At 41.7% G+C, this 16,196-nt stretch overlaps 1 protein-coding gene across 4 annotated transcripts in view; it reads right to left on the reverse strand.

Annotated features, from left to right (window-relative positions):
* The window catches only part of LOC149220101 (uncharacterized), a 492,965-nt gene that overhangs the window by 156,309 nt on the left and 320,460 nt on the right, over positions 1-16,196 (reverse strand). For 3 of the 4 annotated variants that reach the window (XM_089382723.1, XM_089382721.1, XM_089382724.1), the window contains one exon: positions 15,790-15,841. The exons of the other annotated variant lie outside the window; for it this stretch is intronic. In XM_089382723.1, coding sequence (XP_089238849.1) covers positions 15,790-15,841 — 52 coding nt within the window. The remainder of the gene's footprint in view (positions 1-15,789; positions 15,842-16,196) is intronic. 4 annotated transcript variants of the gene reach the window in all.

Genomic DNA, 16,196 nt, shown 5'->3' on the forward strand with positions numbered 1-16,196 from the left:
TCTATTAGGATTGCTAGTTTAAGCATCCATATATTGTACTCATTTTTCACTACTGCATATTATTAAAACCCTCAGTTGTTGCACTGGTTTTCCCAAGTTGGGTTTTTCCAGGGACTTTGTCCAAAAATAATGGTGTACTTTGTGTGTGCGCATCTATTTCTTCTAGCGCTTTTTCTTCCGCAGTGTTTTATTTGTGAAGGTTGCAATGTATTTAATTCGATATTTGTCATAGCACATAAGAAGTGAATTGTTTAATTAAATTAAAATTTAGAAGAATTAACATCAATTGTTGCAACAGGATTCGGGATTAGCTGAATTTTCACATTTGTGAGTATGTTTGCAACCTACTCTTCTATGGGAACATACTGTCACTGGACTGCCCCACGTACACAATCTTTGATGAAATGACACCAAATATCTATGTGTTTCGACCTGTCATGAAACATTGGATTCTCAGAGAGCTTGATGCAACTTTATCACAGTAGGCTTTGGTCGCCTCGATCCTTGGCCTAAACAAGCTTACTAGTAGCTGCCGAAGCCATATAGCTTCGTACGTAGTTTTGCTTGCTGCCATGTACTCTGCTTTTGCAAAGCTCAGAGCTACCGAATTTTTCTTCCTGCTGCACCACAAAACCATCCCTGATCCAACGTTGAAGCAATACCCGGAGGTACTTTTCCTATCTACTGAACTGCCTGCCCAATCTGCATCTGTGAACCCACATAGTCTGACATCATCCCCTCGGGTATATCTCAACCCATACTCGACTGTGCCACACACATACCTCAGAATATGCCTCGTTGTTGCCCAATGTACCCTCTTCGGCTCTACCATGAACTGACTGAGAGTATTGACTCGAAGCAAATATCTGGCCTAGTGTTGACCAGATACATGAGAGACCCAATAATTTGTCTATACAAGGTGGGGTCAACATCCTTGTCATCTGATGCATCTATCTTCTTCCAGTTGGTGATTATGGGCGTAGACATGGGTCTACAATCCTGCCTTCTAAACCTCTTCAGAATATCTGTAGCGTATCTTCCTTTTCCAAGGAAGATCTCCCCATCCTTTTGCCACACTTCCAATCCTAGGAAATAGTGCATCAACCCAGGTCCTTCATATCAAACTTTGCTTCCAGGTTCCTCTTGCATTACTCTATAAGCCCTTATGATCCTGTCAGAGAAAGATCATCCACATACAAAACTAGGATGAGTGGCTCACCCTCTACCATCAAATAGTAAAGGTTGGGATCTGCGTCACTCTTGACAAATCCCATCTGCTGCAAGTAGTTGTCAATCCTACCATGTTAGTTTTTGTAGCATTGGATGTGTTCTAGCCTTGAAATTTGGTGGAGAGGCCAAAATACATGAGATCTCCAAACCCCAGAAATTGTTTATGGAAATTCCACCTAGAAATGACTTAATTAGATTATTAACCAGTTTTTAATTATTTCCTAAGTCTAAACATAGGGAATATGGTTAATTAATCAGTATTAATTAAGTCAAGGCAAGAATCATCTAGAAACTTACACAGATTGATCTAGAGATGATCCTAGCCATTGATTAAGTTTTAATATTGGTCATTGGTGCTCCAACAAAAGATTATAAGAGGAGATCAATGTGGTGATGGAGAAGATACTTGAGAGGTTTGATTTCTGAGCAGATTGATTTCCAGAGTAGCAGCAGTCAGTGGCCGGAGAAAAAGCTAGAGATCGAAGTAGTGTGAGAGGGGCAGAGACAGTGAGCCAGAGGAAGATTTCTAGATCCGGTGAGTACATTTGCTGAGAGGCAGAAGAGCCGCAGAAAGGCTAACGTTGGGACAATGCAGTAGCCTCTAGAGCCAATTTCAATTATGCTGGGGAAAGTCAAGTTTCAGTGCCAGAAGTTGGACAGAGGTTCCAGGGGCCAGGAGAAACATTTTCCTAGACAGCAGCAGACTAGATGGCTTGAGGAGAGGATGATTTAGACTAAGAAGGGACTGTGCTAGGGTTATGCAGAGCCAACACAGAGGCAGTTTGGACAACTCACTTGGAGTTGCAGTCTGAGCCCGGAGTTTCCTGTGGGGTGAGGAAAATTCCTCACTAGATTTTTGCCAGTATTTTCTTTGCAGGATTGCCAGTATTTGGCATCTAGATTGTACTCAGATTATTTCACTGTTGCATAATAATAAAACCCTCATCTGCTGCACTGGTTTTCCCAAGTTGGGTTTTTCAGGGACATTTGTCCAAAAATAGTTGTGTTATTTTTATGTGTGTATGCTAGCATTTCTTCCAGTGTTTATTCTTCTGCAATTTTATTTGTGTAGATTGCAGTGTGATTTATTCAGTATTTTCCATAGCAAACATCAAATAAATTGTTAAATAAAATTAACAATTAAGAGAATAATTTCCAATTTTTGCAATAGGATTCTAGTATTGGAATTTTCACATGGTATTAGAAACCAGTTGATCAGCGGGAGAGCTTAGAGGTGAAACGAAGGGGTTTCACTGCTCAATGTGGGCAGAGGGCAGAAATTACCAAGGGCAGCGCAATTATTCTGCCAAGAGGTCGAATTACTTGTGGGGGGTTGATTTTTCTGAGTTGGGTAGAAAATTCGATCTCTCCAGGTCAAGTGATTCCAGAGGCAGAGGGAGAAACTTAGTACTTTCGTCGGGCAAATCTCTAGCTGGACGCAGTGGTTTTACAATAGTTTGCTAGAGAAGAGCCAGCGTAGGGGTGGAAGAGAGCAAAAAACACACAAAGGGAAAATTTTCCTTAGGGAACTTCTAGTCTCAAGAAGTTCAATTTTTCTTGCAGATCAGCAGTCATTGTGAGAAAATCTTCTCACTCCAAAACGAAGTGAAAATAGCAGAGCAGCAGCTGAGCAAAAGGAAAGAGGAAGTTTTCGACAGATTGTCGAGATGGCCGTTGCTGGGCTTCATGATCAGGACAAGTTGGATGGAGCTTCCAACTACGTCATCTGGAAGGAAAGGATGTCCTTCCTTCTAGATGAATATGGCCTGAAATTCTATATTGATGTAGTGGTAGCAATTCCCACGGATGCAGATCAGCTGAAAGAGTACAAAAAAGAGATGGCACGCATGAAGCGGTTGATCCTAAACAGAGTCTGGGATCATATTGTCTCACATATAGCGGCCAAGGGAACGACCAAAGAGATGTGGGAGACTCTCTCCACACTATACCAAGGTACTTCCGAGTAGCAGAAGATGTACTTAGAGGAGAAGCTGAGATGCATCAGGATGCAGAAGGGGGAAGGCATAGATCCCTTCCTCACCAGGATTTAGGAGGTCCAAGACCAGTTGTCAGTTGTTGGGGCAACGCCTCAACCCACGGAGCTAGTGCGATTGGCACTCAACAGTGTCTCAAAAGAGTGGTAGGTATTTGTCGAAAGTATCTTGGGCAAAGATACCTTGCCAAGGTGGGATAGGATGTGGGTCGATTTGCAGCAGAAAGAGTTGAGATGAGCTCTATTGAAGACCTCCATCAATGGTAGCAGCAGCAGATCGAAGATGGTGAGGGACGAGGAGAATGTGGCCCTCACATCTAAGGGTCCCAGCAAGGGACAGGGGGAGCAGAGGAAGAAGAAGGACCTGTCGAAGGTCAAGTGCTTCAAATGTGGTGAGCTTGGTCACTACAATACCCATTGTCCTCTCAAGAAGAAGGAAAAGGAGGAGAAGCAGGACCAACAAGCAGCTTCAGTAGAGATCGATAGGCTTTCCTCCAAGCTGGAGGAAGACTTCGCTATGTTTGTCGATATACCCCCAAGAGTGAGGTAGGGTGACTTGGTGTTGTAGCCCCAAAGCACTACAGATGGGAAGGATCCTTAAGGAGTCCACCTCATGGATCAATACCTTGCTACGGGGGCCCACAATATTCAATAGCAGGATGGATCAGTGACAGTGGATGCAGTCAGATGCCACAGTGACAATAGCAAAGACTAGTAGCAGTCAGATGTTGGGGAGCGCAATGCAGAGTTGGCAGCAGTGCAGTTGGCACAGCGCATAGTCACCAACAACACAGATTCTTCAGTGACAGTGCAGATACTAGCAGCAGTCAGAGACTCGGGTGACAAATGCATTATATTGATCACAATTGATTCTGTATTTTGGATTCTTTTCAGTTGCAGATGTTGCAGTTGCAGCAGCAACAGATGAGAGGGAGTTGCAGTGCAAATGCAGTGTTGGTAGCAGTTCAACAGGGTCAGCAGTAGCATAGATGCAGCATATATCAGAGTTGCACAGTGGTTGGTGGGTAGTATGGCCAAACATCAACAACATAACAAGAGATGATGCAGAGACAGGGTGCTGCTACAGGGTGTGCAGTAGCATTAAAACACATTCCTCGCTAAGAGAGAGTGTTAGTTTTTGTAGCATCAGATGTGTTCTAGCATTGAAATTTTGTGGAGAAGCTAGAATACATGAGATCTCCAAAACCCATAAATCGATTCTGGAAATTCCGCCTAGAAATGACTTAATTAGATTATTAACCAATTTTTAAATATTTCCTAAGTCTAAGCTTAGGGAATATGGTTAATTAATCAGTATTAATTTATTCAAGGCGAGAATCATCTAGAAACTCACACAAATCGATCCAGAGATGATCCTATCCATTGATTAAGCTTTAATCTTAGTCGTTGGTGCTCCAACAGAGGATTATAAGAGGAGATCGATTTGGTGATGGAGAAGACACTTGAGAGGATCGATTTCTGAGTAGATCGATTTCCAGAGTAGCAGCAGTTAGTTGTCGGAGAGAAAGCTAGAGATCGAAGCAGTGTGAGAGGGGAAGAGACAGTGAAGCCAGAGGAAGATTTCCAAATCTGGTAAGTGCATTTGCAGAGAGGCAAAAGAGCCACAGAAAGACTAACGTTGGGGCAGCGCAATAGCCTCTAGAGGCAATTTTGATTCTGCTGGGGAAGCCGAGTTTCAGTGCCAGAAGTTGCATAGAGGTTTCGGGAATTAGGAGAAAAATTTTCCCAGACAGTAGCAAACTAGACGGCTTGAGGAGAGGCTGATTCAGATTGAGCGCAGAAGGGACTGCGCTAGGGTGAGGCAAAGCCAGCGCAAAGGTAGTTTGGACTACTCACTTGGAGCTGCAGTCAAAGCCCGGATTTGCCTGTGGGGTGAGGAAAATTCCTCACTAGATTTTGCCAGTATTTTCTCTGCAGGATTGCCAGTATTTCACATCCAGATTGTACTTAGATTATTTCACTGTTACATAATAATAAAACCCTCATCTGCTGCACCGGTTTTCCCAAGTTGGGTTTTTCCGGGGACATTTGTCCAAAATTAACTGTGTTATTTTTATGTGTGTGCTACCATTTCTTCCAACGTTTATTCTTTCGCAGTTTTATTTGTGTAGGTTGTAGTGTGATTTATTCAGTATTTTCCATAGCAAACAATAAATAAATTGTTAAATAATATTAACAATTAGGAGAATAATTTCCAGTTGCTACAATAGAATTCCAGTATTGGAATTTTCAAAATAGTCTGACACCATCCCCTCAGATATATGTTAACCCATACTCGACTGTGTCGCGCACATACCTCAAAATATGCCTTGTTGTTGCCTAATGTGCCCTCTTTGGCTCTACCATGAACTAACCGAGAGTATTGATTGCGAAGCAAATAACTAGCCTAGTGTTGACCAGATACATGAGAGACCCAATAAGTTGTCTATACAAGGTGGGGTCGACATCCTTGTCATCTGATGCATCTATCTTCTTCCAGTTGGTGATTATGGGCGTAGACATGGGTCTACAATCCTGCATTTTGAACCTCTTCAGAATATTTGTAGCATATCTTCCTTGTCCAAGGAAGATCTCCCCACCCTTTTGCCACACTTCCAATCCTAGGAAATAGTGCATCAACCCCAAGTCCTTCATATCAAACTTTGCTGCCAAGTTCCTCTTGTTGTCCTCTATGAGCCACAATGATCCTATCAAAAAAAGATCATACACATACAAAACTAGGATGAGTGGCTCACCCTCTAGCATCAAATAGTAAAGGTTGGGATCTGCGTCACTCTTGACAAATCCCATCTACTGCAAGTAGCTGTCAATCAGACCATAACATGCCCTGGGAGCCTACTTTGGTCCATATAGAGCTTACTTCATGAAAATTTGGATTCCCAAATTCCTACTGCGGTAACTAATTACGTTTATCCTATTTTTTAATTACTGAACCAAATTATTTACTGTTTCCTACATTAAACACTGAAACGAATACACTACAGCCTTCACCTTTTAAATAAAATACTGAACAAGAAAGAAATACACAACACATCTACACAGTTATTTTTGAACAAATGTCCCTGGAAAAACCCAATGCAGGAAAACCGGTGCAGCAGCTCTGAGGGTTTTATTATTATACAGTAGTAATTTCTGAATACAATCACTAAATTCCTTCCCAACAATCCAGTTACAGAGAATATCACTAACAGAGAGATAAGTGAGGTTACCTCACATTATCACTGGAAATCGTAGCTGATCCAGCTACTGAATGAACTGCCTCTGGCCGCCTCTGCGCAATCACTGCATCAGTCCAGCGTCACACCCTTTGGGGACAGTGTCACCCCTTCAGCTGATCAATTTGCTACCCAAGAACTTCGATTTCCACCTCCAGGTCTCACACCCCGGCTTACGGCTTCTACAATTGATTCCTTCAACAATTTTTTGGATTCCCTCTTGGCTTTTGTGTTGCATTGCGTGGCTCTGCGTCAACCTCTCTAGCTCTACGTTGCCTCTGCTGGATCTCTCTCTCTCTCTTCTATGCTGAGTATTCTCCGACCAGGAAAGGTTTCCCTTCGAATACTATCCCTGCCGTTCACTGCGAAAGATCACTATCGAAAATCTCTTCGGCAGCTGCTCTACATCAGAAAATTGAACTTCCGATCTTCCCTCTGTGTGATTTCCAAGTGCCCATCAAGCCTCTTCTTATAATCCTCTCGCTGATCAATCAATGGATCAAATTAGATTCTAATCAATGGCTAGGATCATATTTACTTGATCTTCATCTTCTTCTAGAAGTTTCACCCACGGTTTAGATTAATATCCATTAATTATTATAATTTCCTAAATTTAGACTTAGGGACCCATTAAAAATAATTAATTATTTTAATAAAATTGTCTCCAGGTGGAATTTCCCAAAATGATTTTTAGGTATTGGAGAATACATGTGTCTCAGCCTCCCTACAAATTTTGAGACTTAGAGCACATCCAATGCTACTAGAAATCAACACTCCTTCTTAGCGAGGAATGTGCCCTAGCAATGTAACCTGCTAAAGCATCACTCTGTTCTGTAACATCTGCTTCTGCGTTGTTGATGCCTGACATCACTACCCACCAACAACTACGCAAATGTTGCATCTATACTGTTGCTGACCCTGCCACTGTCAACACTGCATCCGTACTGCAACTCCTGTTGAAATTTTGCATCTGTGTTGTTGTTGGCCCTGTGAATGCCAACACTACATCTGCACTGCAACCTCTTCCAACTGCTGCTACTATTGCATCAGCAACGTAAAAGAATCCCAAATTATTGAACAAGTGTTAAGTATGATGCATCTCATTGCTGGAGTTCTGACTGCTACTAGTCTCTGCGTTGACCCACTGAAGCCTCTGCGTTGTTGCTGACCTCTGCTCTGTGCACACTGCACTGCTTCCAACTCTGTTGTGCGCTGCTTAGTCTCTGGCACTCCTATCCACTGCAAATGTCTCTCCTAGCACTCATTTGCATCAACTAACACTGCAAATGTCTCTCCTAGCACTCATTTGCATCAACTAACACTGGTCCATCCTGCTACTTCTGATCTGGGCTCCCGTAGCAAGGAATTGATCCGAGAGGTGGACTTATCAGGATCTTGCCCATCTTTAGTCCTTTCGAACTACAACTCTAAATCAGCCCACCTCCCTCCTAGAGGTATCTCGGCTGTCATGGAAACTCCTCCTCCTCGATCTTCACGGCTGCAGCCTTCGGATCCTGCTTCTCATTTTTGTCCTTCTTCCTGAGAGGACACTGTGTTGTGTAATGACCGAATTCACCACACCTGGAGCATTTGATCTTCGAAAGATCTTTCTTCTTCTTTCGTTGCTCCTGCTACCCCTTGGATGCGAGTGCTGCATTCTCTTCCTCCTCCTTGGGCTTCAACCCACTGTTGCTTCTTCCGTCAAGTTTACACTTGACCAAGTCTCTCCTCAGCTCCTCTTGCTTAAGATCTGCCCACATGTCATACAAGTTTGGCAAATTCGCCCTGCCCAAGATGCTCTGGACAAAGACTTCCCACTCCTTAGATAATGAATTCAGGTCCAGTCTTACCATCTCGAAACCTTGAGGTGTTGACCCCATAGCTGCTAGCTCATCTCGGGTCTCCTGAAGTTTAGTGAGGAACGGATCAATGCATTCCCCCTTCTGTATTTGCATAGATCTCATCTTCTGCTCCAAGTACATCTTTTGCTGCTCGGAAGATCCCTGATATAGCGTCGACAAAGCATCCCACATCTCCTTGGTAATGTCTTTTCCAGCGATGTGGCAGACTATATGATCCTTTACTCCGTCGAGGATCATTCTCTTTGTCTTCGCCATTTCTCCCTTGTACTTCTTGAGCGGATCTGGATCCACGGGCTCAACTACCATGTTGTCGATGTAGATCTTGAGAAAATGCTCATCTAGAAGGCTCGAAATCCTTGCCTTCCAGATCACATAGTTGGATGCACCATCCAAATGATCCTGATCTCTCAATCCACTGGTTGCCATCTCTGCCAATCGAAAAAGTTGAATGACCTCCTCTCTCTTACTGTTGCTCAGCAAATGAGAATTCGAATTCCCTCGCTAGGAATTCTCTGAGGAAGAAATTCCCTCAAGTGTCTCTCTTCTTTCTTCTGACGTCTTTCTGCCTAGCAACTGTCGACAGAAAACTGTGTCCCACCAGAAACCCCTTCTCTATTGAAGCTTCTGTTGCGCTGCTTCCTCTATCGCTGACAGATTTTGGTCTGGAAATTCTCCCTCTTTGTCGACTCACAAAGAGAGAGATTTACCACGAAAATCTAGCCCTCCTACACTGAATTGCGCAATTCCTCTAGGGATTCGAATTGTTGCCTCCGTGGGAATTTCGAACTCCCTTTCTCCTTTAGCGTTGGTCTCTTCCGACACTGCTTTCTTGTTTCACCTGTAGCTTTGATTCCATGTATATATTTGGATTCCCAAATTCCTATTGCGGCAGCTGATTCCATGTATAAATTTGGATTCCCAAATTCCTACTGCGGCAGCCGATTACGTTTCTCCTATTTGTTAATTACTGAACCAAATTATTTACTGTTTCCTACAGTAAACATTGAAAAAAATAAACTGTAGCCTTCAACATTTAAATAAAATAGTAAACAAGAAAGAAATACACAACACATCTACATAATTATTTTTGGACAAATGTCCCCAGAAAAGCCTAATGTGGGAAAACCAGTGCCGCAGCTCTGAGGGTTTTATTATTATGCAGTAGTAATTTCTGAATACAATTTCTGGATGCCTTCCCGAAAATCCAGTTACAGAGAATATCACTGATAGAGAGATAAGTGAGGTTACCTCACACTCTCACTGGAAATCCTAGTTGATCCAGCCACCGAATGAATTGCTCCTAGCTGCCTTTGCATTGCCTTTGCGCAGTCACTATGTCAGCTCAGCGTCACACCTTCTGGGGACAGCGTCAGCGTCACCCCTTCAGCTAATCGATTTGTTGCCCAGGAACTTCGATTTGCACCTCCCGGTCTAACACCTTGACTTCCAGCTTCTACAATCGATTCCTTCAGCAAATTTTTGGATTCCCTCTTGGCTTATACGTGGCTCTGTGTTAGCCTCTCTGGCTCTGTGCTGCCTCTACTAGATCTCTCTCTCTCTCTCTTCTCTGCTGAGTATTCTCCGATCGGGAAATATTTCCCTTCAGATACTATCCCTGCCCCTCACTGCAAAAGATCACTCTTGAAAATCTCTTCGGCAGCTGCTCTGCTTCAGAAAATCGAACTTCTGATCTCCCCTTTGTGTGTTTTCCAAGTGCCCATCGAACCTCTTCTTATAATCATCTCGTTGATCAATCAACAACCCAGATTAGATTCTAATCAATGGCTAGGATCATATTGACTTGATCTCCGCCTGCTTCTAGAAGTTTCACCCACAGTTTAGATTAATACCCATTAATTATTTTAATTTCCTAAGTTTAGACTTCGGGGCCCATTAAAAATAATTAATTATTTTAATAAAATTGTCTCTGGGTGGAATTTCCCAAAACGATTTCTGGGTATTGGAGAATGCATATGTCTAAGCCTCCCTGCAAATTCTGAGACTTAGAGCACAATCGATGCTACCAGAAATGAACATTCTTCAATCTGCACACATGAGTGCGCCTCTCATGAGTCTCAAAGCCCTATGGTTGTTCTATGTACACCTCTTCCTCTATCACCCCGTTCAAGAAAGTTGTCTTGACGTCTATCTGGTGAATCTTCCATCCCATCTGAGCTGCTAGGGATATAACTGACCGGATAGAGGTGTATCTGGCAACTAGGGCGAAGGTTTCCTCATAACCTATCCCTTCTTTCTACGCATACCCCTTTGCCACAAACCTAGCCTTGTACTTTTCCACACTGTCGTCTGCAGCATACTTGATCTAGTAGATCCATCTAGAACCTACAACTGATCTGTCTTGCCAAACATCATTCGTCATTATAGAGGCTAGAACTATACTCTTCTACCATGGCGTCTACCCACACCTGATGTTGTGTGGCCTCTTGAAAGCTGGAATATTTTGCAACCTGAGCCACCAATGCTTGGTATCTGTCAGGTTATATGCGTTGTCTTTCGTTAGCCCTAGGAGTTCTAATAAATTCCTCTGCATCTCTCAATGTCTGATGAACCTCTCTGCTAGCTCGACCACTAGTGGTGGGAGGTTCAACCAACTCCTCATCCTGCCTCTCTTGCTCCGCCTGCTGAGATCTCCCCAAATCTCCCGCACCTGAGGAAATACTGGTACTAGTCACTCTACTCGATCCCTGTGACTATCCTTCTACCGGTCCCTGTGGCTGCCCCTGCTGCTAGACCTAAGGAGCTTCTGTTGACTGATTCTGATCACCTGCAGGCATCTCATGAGATCTCCTAAAAGCTCAGTCCTCCATGAACTTCACGTCTCGTCTCACCACAATCTTCCTACTACTAGGAATGTAGATCTTGTATGCCTTTGAGGTTCCACTATACCCAAGGAGAAACCCCTTCTCTGCATTCTGATCCAATTTGGTAGGCTTTTCATCTGGCACATGGCAATCAGCAACGCTGCAAAGATCCTGAAGTGATTAACTTCTGGCTTCTTCCTTGTGAAAACCCCTTCTGGCATTTTCTTCCCCAATGCTCTATGAGGAGTCCTGTTTTGAATATACATTGTCATGTTACATGCCTCTGCCCATAGAAACCTGGGCAAATCCTAGTCATATAACATAGCCTTTGCAACCCCAACTATGGTTCTATTTTTCCGCTCCACTACCCCATTCTGTTGTGGATTATATGGGGTTTTCCATTCTCTTCCAATGCCTTTCTTCGCAAAAAAATCTAGGAAGTCCTTATCAATATATTCTCCACCATTATCTAAGAGAAGCACCTTGATCTTCTTCACTGTTGCATTCTCCATGAGAGCCTTAAACCCTTTAAAACAATCAAAGACCTCATCTTTGGTCTTCAAGAAGTAGATCTAGGTTTTCCTAGAATGGTCATCAATAAAGGTGACAAAGAATTCCGCACGCTGGGAGCTCCAGTGGACATTGGGCCACAAATATCTGAATGTATAAGTCCTAACACGCAATCTACTCTGTTGTTAGCTCTTGGGAACGCTGCCTTAGCATACTTGCTAAGTACGTATCCTTTGCACACATCATCGTGTTCTGTGCCAAGTTCTAGAACCCCTGTTACTATTTCCTTGAGCATCTTGAGTGCTACATGGTGTATATGTCCCATTCTCCTATGCCATAATTCATTCAGATCCTTCCCACCGCTATCGTCACTGCCTATCAGTGTCATAGGAGATTCAAGTTGCAACCTATACAATATGTTGCTCCGAACTCCAATCTGCCTTACCTTCTTCTAGCTTGAGTGTTTAATAAACACTCTCTTCCCTACGAAGTGGATATCATATCCCTTATCCTATAACTAGGATACTGAAATCAGGTTCATACCCAATCTTGGCACATGTAGTACATCTGTAGCGCTAGTGCTTACTCCTGACTCCCTCTGAAAATCGATGGTACCTCTCCCTAATAAAGTAAACTTAGTTTTGTTTCCCATCATAATATGGAAGTCCATCTACTCCTCCTTGTAGCTAGAGAAATATTCTCTAACCCATGTTATATGAGTTGACGCTCCACTATCAATATACTAGACACCCGGTGAAGCTGAGCCTAATAAGTAAGCAAATTCATCCTCCAATCTAGAAGACAACTCTGAAGCTCCCTGAATATGAAATCGATCCATGGTCATACTGTGTGTTATTCCTCTTCCCCTCCTGATGTTGATTCTGCTTCTGCAACCTACAGCAAAACCCTCTGCGTACAACAAGGAATCTGCTCAGCAAAAAATTGAATTGTTGCAACTCCCTCTGCTTGTCGGAATCACTAATCTGGGAGATTCAAACTTTTTTTGCCTCTTGCACTGAAAAATCGAACTTCCCCAAGCAACTCGGCCTGCCTGGCAATGAACTGCACTGCCTCAAGAATTTCAGCCTGCTGCTCCTTCTGAGCAGAAAAATTCTTTCCTTCACTTTTGAGCTTCCGATTGATCACTTAGGCTCTAATACCATGTGAAAATTTCATCTATTGCAACAACTGGAAATTATTCTCCTAACTGTAAATTAAATTATGCAATTTATTTGCTACGACAAACAATGAATAAAATCACAACTACAATTTTCACCATAAAAATATTGCAGAAAATAAAACACTGGAAACTGAGAAATTCTAGCACACACATAAGAATTTTGACACAGTTATTTTTGGACAATTGTCCCTGGAAAAACCCAATGTGGGAAAATCGATGCAGCAAATGAGGGTTTTATTATTATTCTTCAACAACAATTATAAGTACAATAATTTAGATGCTCTATTGGCAATCTAATCTAAGGAAAATATTGGCAAAATTATTGTGAGAATTTTCTCTCACCCCACAGCTAATTTTTGCCATCGAAATTCCCCCCCCAACCACATGCTGAGACTTTTGTGTCACCATCTGCGCAGTATTTGCGCAGAAACTCTGGGGATTTAGGCCTTCCTCTCACTGCCTCTTCTCGGGACTGGAATATATCCTCCTAGAATGCTGCTAACTTCCTCTACCACCTGCTACTCACCCTCTAGCTCTATATTCTCTGCTGAATCTCTGCCATTGAGAAAAGAACTGCCTGGGCGACTGAGTATCTGCACTAGTGTGTTCTCCATCACCACATCGATCTCTTCTTATATCTCCCTGTTGGGACTCCAACAATCAAGATTAAATCTTAATAGATGGCACAGATCATTTTTGGATCGATCTATGTGATTTCTAGATGATTCTCACCTTATCTCACTTAATATTGATTAATTAACCATATTCCCTAATTTTAGACTTAGGAAATATTTAAAAAACGACTAATAATCTAATTGAGACTCTTCTAGGTAGAATTCTATAAACGATTTATGGGTTTTCAAGATCTCATGTATTCTAGCCTCTCCACCAAATTTCGTGGCTAGAACATATCTCATGCTACAAAAACTAACATTGGGCCCAAACGATTTTTCGGTTTTTGTGGGTTTGGTGAGAGGAGACTCCAACTAATTTTACAAAAATTTTCAGACAGTTTTTGGGCCAAAATAGTACATTCTTATAGCAAGGCGTGTCACTGGTTAGCTGGGAAGTTCGCATCACTTTGTGGGTTCAGTTTTGGCTTGGAGTTGAGCCAAACCCTTTCTGGGTATTTCAGGGTTTTAGGAGAGGAGCCTGTGGCTGCAATTGCAGATTGATTGGGCATTATTGAGGACAGAATTTCAGTTTCCTTCCAGCAGCAACTAACAGTTCTTCCTGGGCATGCACAATTCTTTCTAGGGGATCTTTCCAGCACTTGAGCATTGTATTCACACATGGGTTCTTGCCATAGCTTGCAGTAGCAAGCCCAGGTTCCATTTCTATCATTGTACTCAGTTCTTCCAAATTAATACAATGGCTCAGATATTTGGTCCCATTTGTTGTGTTTACTGATTGCATGTTGTGTATTCAGTTTTATTTGTTGTAGCTTAGTTCATGCATCTGTTATTTATTGTATTTTTCTAGTTAGGAATATTACATAGGGTCCCAAAAATCTTTCCATAGAAAGATGCCCTTCTTACTTGTTTTGAGGGCTTTATGACATGAAATTTCAATGACAATGATTTTGAATCTTCCATCTCCTAATAGGGAAAGAGTTAGGTCCCAACCACACCTACCTAAGAATTTCCAATTCACAAACTTAGCCCCAAAGCCCATGTGAACTAGATGCTCATAAAGAGAAAGGAACCTCATACTTTGAAGTTTGAACTAGTAGTGTGAGCAGTAATATCAGTCTATAAGGTCCCCATATGTTGAGTGTATGTTGATCCTGTTGAATGATGAATCCTATACCTCAAAAGGACTTGCCAAGGAGCCAATCTCTTCAAACACCTCGCAATCCATTTAACTACTAAAATTTTACCTAGAGAAACCACATCTATTAAGCCTAAACCACTTCTGCTTTTTGGAAGAAGACACATATCCCAAGGAACCATAGGTAACCCTCTCTCACCTCGTTGCTTGGCCCACAAGAACGCCCGTTAATATCTTTTACAGTCTAGTAAACTAAGTCCGCTAGGCAACCAACAAGAAACATAGTAAATGTGTGAAGTTTGTAGAATTCTGGGAATAACTGTCAATTTAGCAGCCAAAGGAAGATTCTTGAACTGCCAGTGGCAACCTCTGAAGACACCAATCCCACATATCCCCAGCGGAATTTCCTGAGCCAAATGGGATCCCTAAATAGCAAACAATCATCCCAGGACGGAAAAAATTCCAGGCACTTGGGATCCAACTTGGGGGCTCATCCATGCCAATAACCCAAATTTCTGTTTGATCACTCACTACTGCATTTGAAGCAGAAAAAAAAAACTCTAACCAATATATCGGAGAAATGGTTGTGTTGCGATATGATACATCGAATATAACAGGGTATGTATAATTTTGGAGGCTGGGCTTCAATCCAAAAGACATCTATCAAGCTGACTGTACACTATGGAATGAATTCCCGGGCCTTGCTGTAGAAATGAGTCCATTGGTAGACATGTTTACTTAGAGAATTGATCATAAATTTATAATAATTATTAAATAGTATAATATAATTAGGTAAATCACATCAACCATTCATTGTCATCGTACCTCACCACATTTCCGTCCACATCATAATTTTCATAGTTCATAAATAAATTGTGCTAATAACTTTAGCAACAAAGATAGTAATATAACAAAAGTGAAGCATAGTCATTTCATATTGTAATTTCCAGAATGAATATCTTTTCATTCGAAGAAAATGACAGCGCAAAATTACTAGACAAACAATCAGTAAGCAGAGTACTCCATCTGTTCATCTAGTAATTTTCTATGTATATAACATTCTTCAAAATTAAAACTACCAGAGAAACAAAAAACTAAATGAATGCAATAATGTCTCAAATTAGAATGACAATATGCATAGATTTTATTTAGAATTATAGTTAGTTCGATGTAAGGTTCAACTCACAATAGTGTAAGACCAGTCCAAGCTTTCCAATACCTTTCTTTCTAATATAACTCTGCAAAAATCTTGAGTCAAGGAATGTGTAATGATGTTCAAAAGGAAACGAAATATAAAACCACACTTGTTACAAAAATTTTCATGTCTAATCTCTTTATCAAGTTAATACTGACGAAAACTTTGAATGGGCATTTCAATGGAACAACTAATAACCTGTAGGTAATGTTTTATAAAGAATTGGATAACCTACTATAGACAAAAGAAGTAAAGTAATCTTTTGAAAGGAACTTCACAAGGAAACTTGACAACCATACACGTAGGAAAGGACATAATCCCATGTGCAACACCCATAGGTTAGTGATCTGTAATGGGCTATGACGATTTGCAAAACAAAAAAAAGATTCAGACTCTTT

The sequence above is a fragment of the Pinus tabuliformis genome, chromosome Q (assembly GCF_031772625.1).
Source record: "Pinus tabuliformis cultivar Carrire ecotype Pingquan chromosome Q, CPIR1, whole genome shotgun sequence".
In the NCBI taxonomy this organism is placed as follows: domain Eukaryota; kingdom Viridiplantae; phylum Streptophyta; class Pinopsida; order Pinales; family Pinaceae; genus Pinus; species Pinus tabuliformis.